We start from the raw sequence: 17390 nt of genomic DNA, 5'->3' as shown, positions 1-17390 counted from the left end.
TGTTTACCTCTAGGATTCTGTGCTGCTGCAAACCGCTTGAGCACCAATGACTTTAATAAAACATTTATACTGTATTTGCTTAGATCCACACATCGGGTTGGAAGAATTTTTTTCCATCCCTCTTTACAGAAGTGCTTCAACTCATTAATGTTGATGGAAAAATCTAAAAGAGAAATGTATTCTGGTTCAGCAACATTTTTGTAGACTGACGTGTTTAGTGTCATTGTCTTGCTACAAGACCCGGTACTTGTGTAGTTTCACGGCGCCAGTATGGCACCGTGCGTCTGAGTCCCCTTGCGGGCTATTTAAAATCAACTCCATGCCAACATGGATAGTGGGGGTATGAACTATCCATGTTGGCATGGAGTTAAGTTACTTTTTTTAACATAGTTTGTGACGAGCGTAGAACCCGGAAGTAGCACGCTGGCGCCGTGAAACTACACAAGTACCCAAGACCCATGGCACCTTTTATTGAGGTTCAATTTATGAATAGATTTTATTGGACAACCCATAATTCCTAATTCAATACATGAAAGCAAGCTATTTCGGTCACTTGGCAAAACAAAACAGCCCAAACCACCAGAGTGCTTCATGTTGAGATGTGGGGCCTTATTATGGGTCACTTTCAGAGGCAAATTCCTTCTGAAATGTACAAATTAATGTGCAGTGCAGGGGGGGGGGCAGATGTAACATGTGCAGAGAGAGTATGATTTGGGTGAGTTTTTTTTGTTTCTGTGCAGGAAAAATACTGACTGCTTAATTTCTACACTGCAATATAGATCTCACTTTAAAGAAAAACGCCACCCAAATCTAATTCCCTCGGCACATGTTATATCTGCCCCATCTGCAAGTGAACATGGTTTTGTCCATTTGAGAAGGAATTTGCCTCTGAGAGTGAACCAGAATAAAGCCCATGGTTCTTAAGCTGAAATGCAGTGTTAAGCTGAGTACTTAGTACATGATGAGACCTATCGGGGGACCGAATGCAGCATGGTCATCAATAGCGATGTCTCCCGTCGGTCCTGCGTACATGGTCTATAGAGGATGTCATTGAAGACACGCTGGAGGGCACATCGTCAGCCACATAGTGCTGTTCCCCTGTGCACACTATTCTTGTTTAGTTTATAGGGTGTGGGTAGCAACTGCGCTGAGTTAGTGGTGTGGAAGGTTGCTGCAGGGTAAACCCAGGGTACACTACAAGATACCCAATGTAGAATGTCTAGAGGAAAGGGTTTTGGGAAAACCAATGCGCTATACTTCACCACTTAATATCACTGGGAAAATAAATCACTGGCACGTAGATTGTTTAAAGAGAATGTACTCGCTTTATTAAATAAGGATCTACAATGAACCAATCGAATAATAAAACAATAATAAAAAATAGTAATACTAAAACTATATATTACAGGGTATTTTCATGGCAGTAAAAAATACTATTGTGAAGTCCTAATACCGGTATACTGACAGACACACAAGAAACATAAAAGGCACTTGTACAAGTGCAACGTTCCGTGAGCAGTGAATCTTAAAATCACTGTCTGTTCAGATGGATGAGGCTCTATAATAAGGCAGTCTTTAGTGTGGTATTCCAGAGTCAAAAAACGGGGGGGGGGGGGGGGGGGGAATGGGGGACAGTCAAGATTTGTATCCTACCCGTGGGGGGGGTGTGCCTCCGGCACCGGTAGTCAGTTGCTGCTTCAGGGGGAGCGATCGTTGTCTGCCGGCAGACTTTTCCTCTTGCCGCGGTCACAGTGTTTGTATACTGCCGCGTCTGGAGGGATCGATTGGCTCTGGGATCGACGCGTTTCGCCTGCGTAACAGGCTTCCTCGGGATGAATCAGAGTAATCAGGCTCTCCCTGGGTTCCCTTTTTTATTGCGCTCTGACGTGGGACGTCACTTCTGCCCTCTCTGTGGGCTGCAGTTGCTGCCTGTCCTCGTAGTGCTGCTATTTCTGCCCTTAGTGATTTGGGCTTCATTCGCATTCTTCTGCCCTTATCCTCAAACGGGAATTTGTACTATACTCAGCGGGTTGCTTAAGTTTATAATATTACACGTACTAATACGGTGATCCTCAGTTTTAGAATAAACATACAAAACATTCAACATAGAACCAGTGCAGATTTTGGATGCTAATACATACGTGGGCTGTACTTTGCTTATGGGATACTTAATGGGGCTCGGCAGATTTGCTGTCTCCTGTATATACAGTTTGGATCTATGGGAACAGGTGTGGAAAGTGTGCCTATATATGTATATTTAGTATATAATGTGTGGTAGTAGGTATAATATATTGAATATAGATCATATGTGAAGACCCAGAAGTAGAGTGAGTAATCATAGAAATAGACAAAATAATAAAGAAAATTAAAAAAAAATAAAAATAATAAACAAGTACAAAATAATAGATAGTAATAATAATAATAATTATAAATAATAATAGAGCAATAACTAAATAAAAATATTGGGGAGTAGGGATAACGTGAGAATGAATATAAAAATAAAAATAAATAAATATAAATAAATATAAAATAAAAATATAAAATACAAATAAAAATAGAAATAAAAATGAAAGATAATAAAGACCATTTATTTATTTTCCAAAAGACATATAGATAGAGAATGTAATATTCAGTATTAAATCACTAGATTATTACGGAGGATATATGATTTGAAAGGGTTGACGGTGGGATGGGCATTGAGTTGCATCTATATACTATAGGTGGTGAAAACGGGGGTGGGGGAGGAGATTGGAGTGTTGACTCGAGGGTGGTGTAGTTTGTTTCTTTATTCCTTAAGGAAAGGTGCGATTTCAAAGTCTATATTCAATCCTTTAGGGGCAAGAGTCCCCAACTCGTAGATGGTTTTTGTTTCTTCCTTTTCAAGTATTGTGTCGAAGTCCCCTCCTCTCCACGGGGTTTGGATTTTTTTTCAGGCCTATAAACGTGAGGTCTTTGGGGTTGCTGTGATGGTATTCCTTAAAATGGATAGGGATACTATGGTTATCTCTTCCATTTTGGATGTTGCAGAGGTGTTCCTGTATTCTCACATGTAATTTTCTCTTTGTCTTTCCGATATATTGGTACCCACAAGGGCATTGTAACAAGTAGATGACCCCACTGGTATTGCAGGTTATTCTTTATTTTATTTTGTATGTTGAATTGTTCGAGAAAGATTCCACTTTATTATGTATCTTGACGTTATCATATCTGGTCTTTCTACAGGCTGTGCACATTCCGCATCTTGAGAAGCCTGTGGTTTTGATGTTGCTTGCTTCACCCTTTGTTTGCATGTGGCTTTTTACCAATGTCGTTTTGATTGTTGCCGCTCTTCTGTATACTACCCTCGGTCGAATGGGTAGGAGTTTCTTCATTTCTTCGTCTGTGCGTAGGATGTGCCAATGTCTTTGTAGACTTCTTTCCAGCTGGAGGTTCTGTGTGGAGTAATCTGTTAGGAACAAGATGTCATTTTGCGCTCCGTCCTTTTTTTCTTCTTTCTCCTTATACTGCAGTAGGTTTGTCTGTCTATATGTTTTACTTTTTGTCTCTCTGTCTCTAGAATGGTCCGATCAAAGTTTTTTTCCGCAAACTTATCCATTATGTCCTTCGATTGTACGTTATATTCGGAAATTCTGGAGCAATTTCGCCTTACTCTTTTGATCTGCCCGCCAGGGATGTTTTTATATCCATGATTTGTGGTGGTTGCTTTTAGCGTCCAAGTAACTGTTGCAGTCTGTTTTTTTTTTATAAAAGTTTTTGTTTCCATTTTCTTGTTCTCTATAAAGATGTTTATATCCAGAAAATTGATCGCTACCTTACTGATGTCACTTGTAAATTCTAGATTCAGGGAATTCGTGTTGATGTGTTTGATGAATTTGGTGAGGTCTTCTTCCTTTCCCTTCCACACGATAATCACATCATCAATATAACGTGCCCACATCTTGAGATGATCCATAAATGGGTTATTAGACCAGATTGTTTCTTGTTCCCACTGCGCCAGGAAGAGGTTCGCGAAGGATGGGGCAAAATTTGTCCCCATAGCCGTCCCCTGGCGCTGTAGGTAGAATTTGCCCCCGAACCAAAAGTAATTATGCGTTAAGATGAACGTCGTTGCTTCTATGAGGAAGTTAACTTGGGTGTCTTTTAACTCTGAGTCTTCCATGATTTTTTTCTTTACATTCTTGCATCCCTGTGTGTGGTTAATGCTTGTATAGAGTGATTTCACATCACATGTTGCTAGTATGAAGTCTTCCTCCCAGTGAAGTTCTTTGAGGAGCATTAGTATATGCGTGGTGTCTTTAATATGTCCTCTTTGCTTCATGACTACTGGTTGGAGGAACTTGTCCACATATTTTGATAGATTTGAGGTGAGTGACTGTACTCCTGCTACTATCGGCCTGCCCGAAGGTTTCTGTTGATCCTTAAGTAATTTCGGCAGGTGGTAGAACACCGGGATAATTGGATCATTCTTGTGAAGGTATCCATATTCGTGTTTATTAAGAATCCCCTCTTCAAGGCCTTTTGCTAGAAGGGTGTTCAATTCCTTCTTATATTTGGCGGTTGGATCTGATTTCAGTGGTTCTGTTGTATACCAGACCCAAAAAATCATCCAAATGTTGTTCCACATCGTCTATCATGTCTTCTTCGTCCTCAGAACTTGTTTCTATTAGCCTTTCTTTTTCGTTGATTCGTTTCATCAGTGTTCTGGCTGACACATTGCCTTCTTCTTCTTGGTCTCTTCTTCCTTGGTTGAAACTTCTTATTAGTGTTCTGTTGTCTAGATAGGTATGTTCTCTCTTCTGACTACTGTAGTGGGTTGAGTTGTCATATGGTTTACTTCTGTTATCTTCATAATGGTTGTTCCCATCTCTGTGGTACTCACAGTGGGTCTTATGTGTTCCAATTCTGGACTCTGGGTTTGATTGGCAGGTTCGGTTGGTGTGGTTGTACCTTTCTTGGTTCCTTTTCTCTGGGTGTTGGCCATAGTTGTTCCAATTTCTATTGGGTCCTCGGTTTTGATTATCCCTTGTATAGTTGTCCTGTTTCCAATTCCTGTAATCTGTTTGGTAATCTTCCAAGTCTCGATTGAATTTTCTCCTTTTTTGTTCTATTGTTTCTTCCTCTATTTTTCTTAGTTTATTCTTGGTTAAGAGGTCCAGTCTCTTAAAGTCTTCATGTTGTTTGAGTGGCTCTATTTTTTTATTGATTTCTTCTATTTCTTTGGTGATGTTGTTGATGGATTGTTCTCTATCTGCTATGATCAAATGCATAAGGTTATTTAAACATTCATCAAGAGTTTTATTCCATCTTGTTTGAAAGCTATCGTTGGAGGAGAGGAAAGTTGTTTTTTTTAAAAGTCTTAATCCTCTCGGGATCATCCCTTGTTCAAGGTATCTGCTTAAAGTGGTGCTTTCCCACCATTGTTTAATTTCAGTTATTTTAAGCTTCTCTAGTTTTAGATAGAGCGTACAGAAGTTATCTTCAGTTACTTTTGGTTCTTCCTGGCGTTTGTATTTCGCCGGGCCCGTGAAGGTTTCCAATTGCTTGTAACGTTCCATGAAGGCCATGTTTGTGGGGACAATTTGTGTATAATAATAGTAATAGAAACGAATACAGTAAACGGTACGGATTCTATAGACACAACTCAATCAATAAATAAGTAAATATTTATAGATATTAATATAATGGTGATGGGAGGGTATCCAGAGATAATAACTCTGCTGCTGTTGCTGTTGTAGTTAGAGCAAGAGCTTAAAGGGTGTGGGTAGCAACTGCGCTGAGTTAGTGGTGTGGAAGGTTGCTGCAGGGTAAACCCAGGGTACACTACAAGATACCCAATGTAGAATGTCTAGAGGAAAGGGTTTTTGGGAAAACCAATGCGCTACACTTCACCACTTAATATCACTGGGAAAATAAATCACTGGCACGTAGATTGTTTAAAGACGCGGCAGTATACAAACACTGTGACCGCTGGAAAGAGGAAAACTCTGCCGGCAGACAACGATCGCTCCCCCTGAAGCAGCAAGTGACTACCGGTGCCGGAGGCACACACCCCCCCACGGGTAGGATTCAAATCTTGACTGTCCCCCATTTCCCCCTCCCCGTTTTTTGACTCTGGAATACTACACTAAAGACTGCCTGGTACTTGTTTCCTAGCACGGCCACCCCGATTTACATCGGGGTGGTCGTGTCGGAAAAATCGCGTCGATCGCATCGCATGCGATTTGGTCGCATGCGATGCGATCGACGCGACCGACCCGATTTTTTGATTGAATCAAATGTAAATCGGGTCCCTGGGACCCGATTTTACATTGGATTCAATGTAAAATATTCCCTAGACCCCAAAATTTTACTACGTAAACCCCAACCCACAATAGACGCCAACCCGAAGCGTGGCGAGCGCAGCGAGCCCGCGAGGGGCGGCGGTGCGCGTCCTCCGACCTTTTCATTCCCCTACTATCCACGTCAGCGTGGAGTTGAGAATATATAGTGTGGCGAGCCCGAAGCGTGGCGAGCTCAGCGAGCCCCGCGAGGGGACGCGTATAACTTCACAGGTATACGCATCCCCTCGCGGGGCTCGCTGCGCTCGCCACACTATATATTCTCAACTCCACGCCGACGTGGATAGTAGGGGAATGAAAAGGTCGGAGGAAGCGCACCGCCGCCCCTCGCGGGCTCGCTGCGCTCGCCACGCTTCGGGTTGGCGTCTATCGTGGGGTGACGACGGGGCCATATATAATGTGAAATGGATCATATTGGCCCATTTCATATTTTTCACATTTTTTTCAATGTGAGATGGACTTAATCAAGTCCATCTCACCTTGTGCCATTATAATGGCACAAGGCCGACGCGATGCTCACGATTTCAATGTTAAAAAATATTTTAACATTGAAGCCTATGGCAAAATCGGGGGCATCGCGTCGGTCGCGTCGGGACCAATGTTAATGGTCCCGACCGACGTGATGCCCCCGATTTTGTACCTTTGCCGGCAAAATGGACCTGATTTCAAAGGAAATCGGGTCCATCGTGGGGATCGTGTACCTTAACTTAAAGGTACACGATCCCCACGATTGTGGCCGTGCTAGGAAACAAGTACTTATTTATAGAGCCTCATCCATCTGAACAGACAGTGATTTTAAGATTCACTGCTCACGGAACTTTGCACTAGTACAAGTGCCTTTTATGTTTCTTGTGTGTCTGTCCTAGTCTGTCAGTATACCGGTATTAGGACTTCACAATAGTATTTTTTACTGCCATGAAAATACCCTGTAATATATAGTTTTAGTATTACTATTTTTTATTATTGTTTTATTATTCGATTGGTTCATTGTAGATCCTTATTTAATAAAGCGAGTATATTCTCTTTAAACAATCTACGTGCCAGTGATTTATTTTCCCAGTGATATTAAGTGGTGAAGTGTAGCGCATTGGTTTTCCCAAAAACCCTTTCCTCTTGTTTAGTTTGCCTGCTGGTAGATTTATGAATGCTTCAGGCCCATACACATTGGGTGATTTTGACCTGAAAGCAGCTCACCTTTGGTGTTTTGGCCCGGCAGTAAGCACTGATGCACGCTCCTGCATCATCACTTGCTGACGCCGTTTATCTGCTGATATAACCAGCCAAATGGACAGCTTGCTATAGCGTCCTGCTACCGAAAACTGTCCACCCCTGCGAAAATCGCTTGGATGGGCGAAAATCGCTCAGTGTGTATATCTCTGTATCTGATCCCTGTTAATTCACAGTCAGCGTAAAGTAGCGCCCTTTATATTTCTGCTACCTAAATTTTAATAAGACACTGATTCTAATAATCCCCTTACTGTACGTTGTATTTTTTAGGAGGTTTACATACTTTTTCCTATAAAATTTTTTAATGTTGGATGGATTTGATCAATAAAGAAATGAAACAAATATTTAATATGTTAGTTTTGTTAGTTTCTTATCTACTTTTATGACTTAAAAGACAAAATAAATGCCCTTAAGGTCACATTTGTCCAGAAAATTTGTAGCATTACTTTATTAGATGTTTTTATTCACAGATACCCAATTAGCTGTGTGGTTTATTGTGTGTGGAAATGTCTGTGTTTTCACTGCGTTGTAACCCATGAGGCCACATTAAATGCTAGAATCTATGGCTTTCACTGCTTTTCATTTAACACAGATTTTTCCTCACAGCTCCAGAATCATAAGGGACAATCTACATTATGGGGGTTATTCTGACCGATGTTTTGCGCAGGCGCATTTCTGCAGACGCAGGGTGCGAGCGGGTATGGCTAAATACATGTTCACCATCCCGGTTGCACCTAGCAGTGTGGCCGGGGGACATGGGGGGGGGGGCGGCGGCGGGGGGTACAGCCCATGGGAACACCCAGAGTTTCATGGGCGCTCCCATGGAATTGCCCGGTGACGTGGGTATGGGCAGCTGACATCACCAGATGCCTGCTTCCTGCACAGGGTGCTCAGAGATCAGAGACACCATAGAGGTGTCTCTGATCTGCGAGCATTGGAGAAAGCATTCCCCGGCTGTAAATATATGAATCTGCAAATAATAAATTTGTGGACTCGCGCAGCCTTGCGAGTCAACCAGAATAAGGTCCTATGTGCGGGGATGCACTATAATATTAAATAGATGAGGGTTGTCAATTCACTGTGTGAATTGTATATTCTCCTTAAAATTCTATATGAAAAATAAAAACATTTTTTTTTTGTCTTTTGAAGTTTGTGTTATAGAGTCACATTTATTTGATGTGGCAAACATTTGCTGAAAAAAGGTCCCTATCGGCTGACCAAAGTGACATTTATCTGAAGGAAAGTATGTCCCTTTGATCAGTGCTTCAAACACCAAAAAGTATTGAAATGTAGGTTTTCTGCTTCATTCATTAAGTCAGTTACTATATGTTAAGTGTGTACATCATCCATTCTCCATTGTACATAGTAAAGTCCAATATCAAAGCTACAGTACTGAGAGGAGCCGTGCCCCCACTTCACCTGTGTATTCCACCTGAAGAAGTATTAGAGATGGTGGTCCATCAGTTCCATTGCTGAACATCCAGCTCCTCTGATCTGTGTCCCACTCTGTTTTCCCTTTGGTGATGCAACATGAATGACCTTGCTTTCTCACAGTCGTAGTTACACGGATAAGCATACACTAAATAAATACCTTGGAATACATTTACAGTACTAAGATGGGAGTTCTATTGAAAATTGGATGTTGCCCATAGCAATCAATAAAACACTATCTATTATCTTGTAGAGGATGCTAAATAAATAAGAAGTATAATCTGATTGGTTGCTATGGGCAAGTTGCAAGAAATAAACATATGTGCAAAGTAAGCAAGATAATTGAAGGTCACTAAATATATTCAATAAACTACAATGACTTTTTCTGTTTTCTCTATAGCTGTGATAGTTGGAGGGGTAGTTGGTGCCCTGTTTGCTGCGTTCCTAGTGATGCTGCTGATTTATCGCATGAAAAAGAAAGACGAAGGAAGCTATGCTCTGGAGGAGCCCAAACCAGCCAGTGTCTCATATCAGAAACCGGACAATAATGAGGAGTTTTACGCATAGTAGGAGGAGGGTGCCCCCCTCTTTCCCTTTACCAGTCCGGATGATCCATAAGCCTGTGGACGGATCTTACATTTGTGGCTCCCATGTTCGGCAATCTTGGATGTGGGCTCTTATTTTGTTTTAAAATCACAACAACCTGTGGTCACATATTGTGTGGTCAGTTCAGGACACCTCATCAATCTTTGGAAACAAGATTGTTCCTGTTGTGGGATTTCTACTCCATCCATTCCTCTTTCATTTGTGCTCTCTGAGGCCACAACTGCCAGATGCTTCCTTGAGGGTCTTCTACCACGACTGACTTTTATACCTAATTGTGGCCATCACAAAGAAGGTTTTGGACCCACATAAGCACAAGTGATACCCTTTAGGCTATCCTATATTGCAGTATTGGCATTTTGAAACATTTGCTGCAACCACAGGATGCAGCCTGTTTTTTTTTTAAATAATATTTCCAAAGTAGGAACAATATGTACATGCTAAAGGGAATTTAGAATGTTGTATAAAAACCATATATTTATCTTTTTATTACACATATATTGCTTGTTTTCCAGTCCGCCCACAGGCTCCACAATCAAAGTGTAAATATGAATTTGTGTACAATAATAAAATGTTAGGGGATCTTATTAGTAGAGAAAAGACAGCTTTTTTTTAACATTTAAGCAAAACATTCTCCAGCTAACATTGTCTTATGTGGTAAAGACAGAAATACTGATAATAATGATACATCTTTGTCATTGAGACGGTACTGTAATAGAAAGAGATGATAAAGGTGGTGTTTTGGTTAAATGTGGTGCCATAAAAAGGAGCCTTGGTTCACCTATACTTTCCAAGAGCTTCAATGAAAAAGCCTCATCCCAACGAGGCTCAAACTTATTATAGGTGATTATTGTTGTTCCACCCATTTTAAGAATATGCCCTTAGGTTTATTTACATAGGTGCAATAAAGCGTATCCAAAAACTAGAAACGAAAGAAATTAGGTCTTTGGCGCTATGGGCCAGGTGCTGTATCTTGTTCCCCTGCAGCCACCACAAAAGAGGATTGCCACCCTCTTAAAAGACAAAAAAGCAAAGAAATATGCGGGGCGCTTAAGGGTGAACAAGAAATAGAAAATTTTATTTAAAAGCAGCACAATAATAAAACAAATAATTAATAACAAAAAAACACATACAATGCATTTAAAAACACATCAAATGGTGCACCATTTATACCTAACTCTGGGATATAATAACGGCCAGAGGTCGGGAATTAGTTCTCAAAGAACAAAGAATTGGGTCCCAGTGTGACTCCTGGTTTATAGCTGTAAGCGTCCAGGCTGACAGTTCAGAGCTGTAACATACATAGACTTCTGTAGCGTGTAGCGCTAATTTGTGGGTGCCCGTGCACGTTGAAGGCAAGGACTTCTGTCGGGGGACTGTTTGACAGTGTCCGTCCTGCCTCCACCGTAAACTGTTTGCACGGCACAATAGACAATGGATACAGTCAATGTTTGTTTGAATCTGCGCCGCAGCGCTGGCTCACCCCTTGTTGCTGCTCAGTTGTCTCAACTGATTCCCTCAGTCAGTGTTAGGGAATATCCTCACAGCAGTCGCCTCCTTTGAATGCAGGTTACCAGGCTGATTGGTTTTGCGCGGCACTCTGTCGCTTGGTCCGTAAGGGCGATATGTGTCTGCCGCTGATGAATGGAACAGAGTCAGCTACAGTTACATGTGAGTCGGCAGCGGGGTGGCTTTCTTAAGTCTCCTTTGGAACGCGTTTCTCCGCACACAGTATCCAAAAACTACACTGTAATCAAAACACACACAAAAATACAGTTAATTTGACAACACAAAATGCATGCATATAGTCTTAATGATTCTAAAACCATTTTAACCCTCTTCCCATGTCTTGCATTGATATTGCCGTAGCCAAGGATTCTGGGTAACTACATATAGGTGTGCATTTCTTTGGTTTCACAGAACATTCAGAAATTGAATGTTTTCCTAGCGTTGTCTAGATAATCTATTAAGAAGAGAGGTAACTGAGACCATGATTTATTCACTTACGCAATTTTCTATTAATAGCAGAGATGGAAGCATGTCAAACAATGAGCCCATATTTTGGTTATATCAGCCCTCCTAATGTAATTAGATTTTTGACAAAGTATCTGTCAAAAAAAAAGTTTTAAAAATAGTTTGACATAAAGAATATTAGATTTGTAGAACAGGGTGCGGCGGATGTGAAGACTCAAATCTATCTCTCTGGATTCAATGTGTAGACAAGCAGACAGTTGTCTACTGTATTCTGTTATATTAAACATGTTCTAAAAAGAGCAAAACTTCAGTATACAGTAGACAAATCTCAGGTGTTTCCTGTGCTTCCTGATATTTTAAACTTTATCTGTGCAGAAAATGAAATTGAGACAATCACTTGTGTATTACAAAACCTAAGCTCTAAACTGGCTCACTGTATATCCCGAATCTTTACTACCACTGTGTCTGCAATGTGTGACCATGGGGAGGGGTTTACAAATACAGTAGGCCAGGTGTGGCCAAACTGTGGCCCTCCAGCTATTGTGAAACTACATATCCCAGCATGCCTTGCCATCATTTTAACATTTCCTAATAGCAAAACGGTGTCAAGGCATGATGGGACTTGCAGTTGTACAACAGCTAGAGGGCCATCGTTTGGCAATGCATGCAGTAGGCCAATGACACAGGGTGTAAGTGTTTGAAAATTATTTGGAGTGAAGGAAATAACTATGAATTTATTCCTAATAAAATTATTTAACATTTTTAGTGAGGACACAAAGCTGAAAATCTAATTATGGGATATGACTTAAATATAGATATTCTCTAAACCAAGCTGAATGTCATTTCTGTGTCATTATACTGTACATGCTCATTGATTTCCCTGTGGAGATTGAATGTAATTTTCCAAGGGGAGTTTTGTGCATTTGCAGCAAATGTATCCGCCAATGGGAAAACACCCCTTGTCCAAACTTTACAGAATGGAACATCCTGAATGGCCAATCCAGACTTTTTTTTTTTGTACATTTTGTTGCCAGCCTACCTATAAAGTGGGCAAATTTCGTAAAAAAACAAAACATCTGTTCTAAGTAGTGAAATAATTTATACTGTAGAAGGGTTTGGGTAATCGGGTTGTACTGTAATAGAGCATTTTTGTATGTACAGTATGTAATTCACTAGGATTTTAGCATAAAAAATTGCTTCTTAAAGTCAATTCTGAATGTGTTCTGGATCTCATAGCACAGACTTCATGGGCTTGTTCACACACATACATTGGGAAAATGGGTAGAAATGTGTGAACACTAATCTGTTTTTAATGAGTTTTCCACGTTTCCACGTGCTTTTCATTTATTGCACTTTTACCAATACAATACTCTGTACTGGTAGTACACATTAACACTTGAGAAATAGGTTGTGCCATGGTGCAAAATTTTAAACAGCGGTCAAATCCCAAAACACAATGGAGGGAATGGCACTACCGACTCTTATTTGACCTCTTTTAATGCATATCTTAACATGTGGAAAGCCTAAAAATGTGACTTGTTGTGAATGAGCCCTAAAGCCAAACAATAGAGCAACATAAGCAACAAGCAAACAAAAATGATTCATTTAAAATATAACTGTATCTTTGCCAATGATCCTTACGCAATGTTGCAGTAATGTACCTTCCTAATTTTATAATTCTTTCTGTGCTGTACCCATTAAGGATAATAAAACTTAAAACATTTGACATTTTTCATTTTCTTGTCATTTTTTTCAACATAATTTTATACAAATAGTTAAGTATAAGTATACACAGACTATGGGTAGAATCCAATTACCGCCTTGATAAAAATAAATGGTTCTCAATGTTTTCAGTGAAACCTGTGTAGGTTGGGCCACTGCGCCCCGTTTTCTGTGAGGATTTTACCTCACCTGAGGGCCGCTTATCAGAGCTAAATGAAAACCCCCTGGGACGAGACAATTACTTGCAATCATTGATCACAGATAAATCGAAACCGACCTATGTGGGGTATCCTAATATCAGCTGTAATTTATAACCGCTAATAGGTTTGCTGGGGGCTATACACTTAGCCCAGATATGCGGCACTTTTCGGGGATATACCTCAGGCACCCGAAGCATAATTGCCAAAAAGCAGCCCTCAGAGCCGATATAACACATGGGATCATGAAATTTATCCCGGATCCCATGTGTTATTGTATGAAAGCAAGTCCTTTTTGGGCAGATAAAAACAGCCTGTAATTGGATAGCATAATAATGACCATTGGTTAAAAATCAGGATGTTTGTATCGGCTGAAAAATGATAACAGCTAATTGAATTCTCCCCTATATATTTTTTTGTTATCTAGCCATATAGGAAATGATTTGTCTTTTTTTGTACAGCAACAACAATCTAGGGAGTCAATCCTATTCTCTGCGAAGGGAGCCACTGCCGCAGCAATGGCACCCAAACTCGCACCCCTCGTGGCACTCTTTTAATGCCCAACTCACAAATTTTTCCTTGCAAACCTGTCCCTTGTAAGCTGCAAACAAAAAGCTGTGAGTCAGCGATACCATAAGTGGAGCACTTACTTGCACCACCGCATGTATGTAATAAATCCTGTATACACATTGAACAATTGAGCCTCATTCAGTGTTGCATGCAATGTAGATGCTGTATGGAGTGGAGCGATTACTTCCCACATGCACAGTGATTGCTTTGCGCACACACACACACACACATTAATCTGACAGAAGGTATTGTGGGGAAGGTATTTGGAGGTGGCTAAAATAACTGAGACAGTTTTCTGGCCATGCCAAAGCCAGGCAAAGGGGGGTATGCAATCTGGGATCACGGCTGTCGATCCCCGCCGACAGCCTTGATCCTGGCTCGTTTGCGGTCTGATCGACCGCAGAACGACAGGCGGGATTCAATGTCCCGCCTGCTGATCGGCACCGCAAAGGGGTGTGGCCGTGAAAACGGCCATGGGTTGGCGATCTGCCGCTAGGATCGCGACAATGCACGGCCATTATCGGTAGAACGGTTCCGACAGCTTCTAAAGTCGGGCCTGCTCTGCCCTGATCTTGCATCAATGATGTCGCTAAAGACAGCATTGAATAGGGAGTTTGCCCGCAGCTGGAGAGCCCTCGGCGTCTTAGGATACATCTGTCTGATACATCATAGACTTACCCGGAAGTTCCATGGTCAACCAATGTGCCTCTGATGTTTCCATTTTTGTGCATAAGTGGAAGAAATTAGATTCTGGTGGAAGAAAGCATTTGAGTCATTAGCTTATTTCCACAATTGTAAAGCATGTGAAATCGCTTCTGTGATGCATTTGCATATACTGGATCTGTGAATCAGGCCTGTTAGGATGGTGGTATTGTGGTAACTCTATTTATTTACTGATTATGACATAGATGTATTACTAGAATTCTACATAAGACCATAGCAATCAATACGTGCAGGTTGTGGAAATTTCTACAGAAAAATCTTTTAGTAATTGCATGTAGTGGGTACTGGGTTATATAGGGTGAGTATGTGACTGAAATATGTGCATTGACTGGATATTATATACATAAGGCTGCAGCTGGTAGATACATGACAGATATTGTGACACTGAGATTTATATGGTGGGTATGGTTGTGGATTGATAGATCTAGATAGTCAGTCAGTAGGTCGACTGCAATAGGACGGGTTCAAAAGGGCAACATGGTCAAAAGGTCAACAATCAAGTCGACATACTTTTTTCAAATCTTTTTGGGTCAAAACCTGTGTACATATTCCATCATTGTGTGTGTGTGGTATATAGTGGATTGTTTATTGTGAACCTGAGCATAATTTGGTATACATAACATAGCATGGCATTTAATTGCATAGGTCAGTGGTTCCTAAACTGTGCACCTAGGCTCCCTGGGGTGCCTCGGAGCACTTGCAGGGGTGCCCCGGTTTGGTGGTCCAGAACCAATTCAAATTACTTATGGTCAATGTAATAGGCAAAATCAGTGCTTGCGGCTTCCAGTTTTAAAATATGTAGATAAACAGAAGTGAATTCTCTCCCTCACCACATAACTAGAACTAAGGATGACATATAAGCACAACTTATTTCATTTAATATTGTTTTCCGAAATTCTCGGTAGCAAACATTGAACCTAGGGGTGCCTTGACAAATATTCTTATAATCTAGTGTGCCGTGATGCAAAAAAGTTTGGGAACCACTGACCTAGGCTATTATGTAGTTATGGCTTATTCTGCCAAGGCACTGCAATGCACATGACTCTGTGTTTTGCATGGCTATACTGTACGTGGTGGTCATAAGCAGGAATATTACGTATGGTGGAAATCGGATGGCTCATACGGCACGCTATTGGTACAGAACCAGCATGATGGGCATTGATGTATTATACTGGTATTGGAAGATTGCTCTAGGGTATGCTCAGTAAGTGTAATAGCAAGCAGCACTTAAGTAAGATAGGGGCCTAGTTGTCATTTTTGTGGGTGTCTCTCCAAATCACCAGTTTTAGAGTAATATCTTCATTTATTAAATATCCCGCCCCTTATATACAGTATAATGGAGGGAGTGCAGCAGATATACATTTCTAACAGCAACTTCAGTATAATGCAAAGCTGTCAGATTACCTAACTCAATCTGGAGTGTGGCCCTTGGCAGCTAGTGAAATCTGCAGATGATGTAAGCTGCTGTAGCCTCCGGGCTGCATATTTCAAAATGTATCAGAAGATGGTGGCTATTGAACACTCCTTTGCATTGGTCACTTCCCCTGCGCAATAGCGCATTTGGGCGTCACAGCACAGTAATGAAGTGACCACTGAGCTCACTTCAAAACACGTAACAGGGGTGAGCCTCTTTGCAGAGCCACTGTCCCTGCTGGTGTTCAACAAACAATTCTGGTGACAAATTATAATGATTAAGTTCTTAAACCCGATAATTGATGACCTTGCCCAGAAATGAGGATAACACGATGGGCCTGTTGCAGCTCCATATACAGCCACATAAAGTATGTGAATATTTTGCTGAAAGAATGCTAATGCTACTATACACATACTGTACCTTCATGCCTTGGCATCATGCCACCCTGTGTTGTTTTGTTCACCACTAGTGCAATATCATCATCAATATTGGCACTTACACTGACTGTATTCTGGCTACATTCCCACAAGATGGTATTCTTCTGTACATCTACCCAGTTGACAATCAAAAGCACTCATTTCAACTATGGAGAAAATGAGCAAGATATGTCCAACTTAAAATGGTATACATGCACAATTTGCTTTGTCTACAAGGTGCCGTTAGTAATTTTATATACATGTGTCAGGATGTCATTAAAGATGGCCTGACCTGATCTCCAATCTAAAGGCCCCCATACACTACACGATTTGACCCCTATTTCAACCGATTCTGGAGGATTGGGCCGAGAAATCGGGTGAAATTGGCCAAATTGCGTAGGGTATGACATCTGATCTGATCCGATGCACTGTCCCGTGCGCATCGGATCAGATCCGGATGTCGGACGGTCTGCACATTAGATAAATCATGTGCAGCCATCTGGGGGAGCGGCAGGAGTAGGCTGGGAGTGGGGACCGGTCCGGGGAGTAGCAGGAGCACAAGATGTAGCGGCAGGCAGGGAGCGGGGTCCGCAGATTCAGATGCAGAGCAGAGACCGGGGGCGCAGCGGGACAATAGAAATAAATCCTATTCAAAAGACTGGGTGGCCGCTGATTGGTTGGCAACTCAGTCAATCAGCGGCCGCCCAGTCTTTTGAATAGGATGGTTTCTATTCTTCCGCTGCTCTGCGGTCCCCACAGCGAGCGGGAGAATAGA

General features: G+C 41.4%; 1 protein-coding gene across 1 annotated transcript in view; it reads left to right on the top strand.

Moving 5' to 3' along the window:
* SDC3 (syndecan 3) overlaps positions 1-13304 on the top strand; it is a 98660-nt gene extending 85356 nt beyond the window's left edge. The window contains exon 5 of the mRNA XM_083173471.1: positions 9397-13304. Within this exon, the coding sequence (XP_083029597.1) occupies positions 9397-9563 (167 nt within the window). The 3' untranslated portion in view covers positions 9564-13304. The remainder of the gene's footprint in view (positions 1-9396) is intronic.
* Positions 13305-17390: the final 4086 nt, after the last annotated feature.

This window comes from Crinia signifera, chromosome 2 (genome assembly GCF_055691185.1).
Source record: "Crinia signifera chromosome 2, ASM5569118v1, whole genome shotgun sequence".
NCBI lineage: Eukaryota > Metazoa > Chordata > Amphibia > Anura > Myobatrachidae > Crinia > Crinia signifera.
Note: the sequence above shows the minus strand (reverse complement) of the source record. Positions and strands in the feature narration are given on the sequence as shown.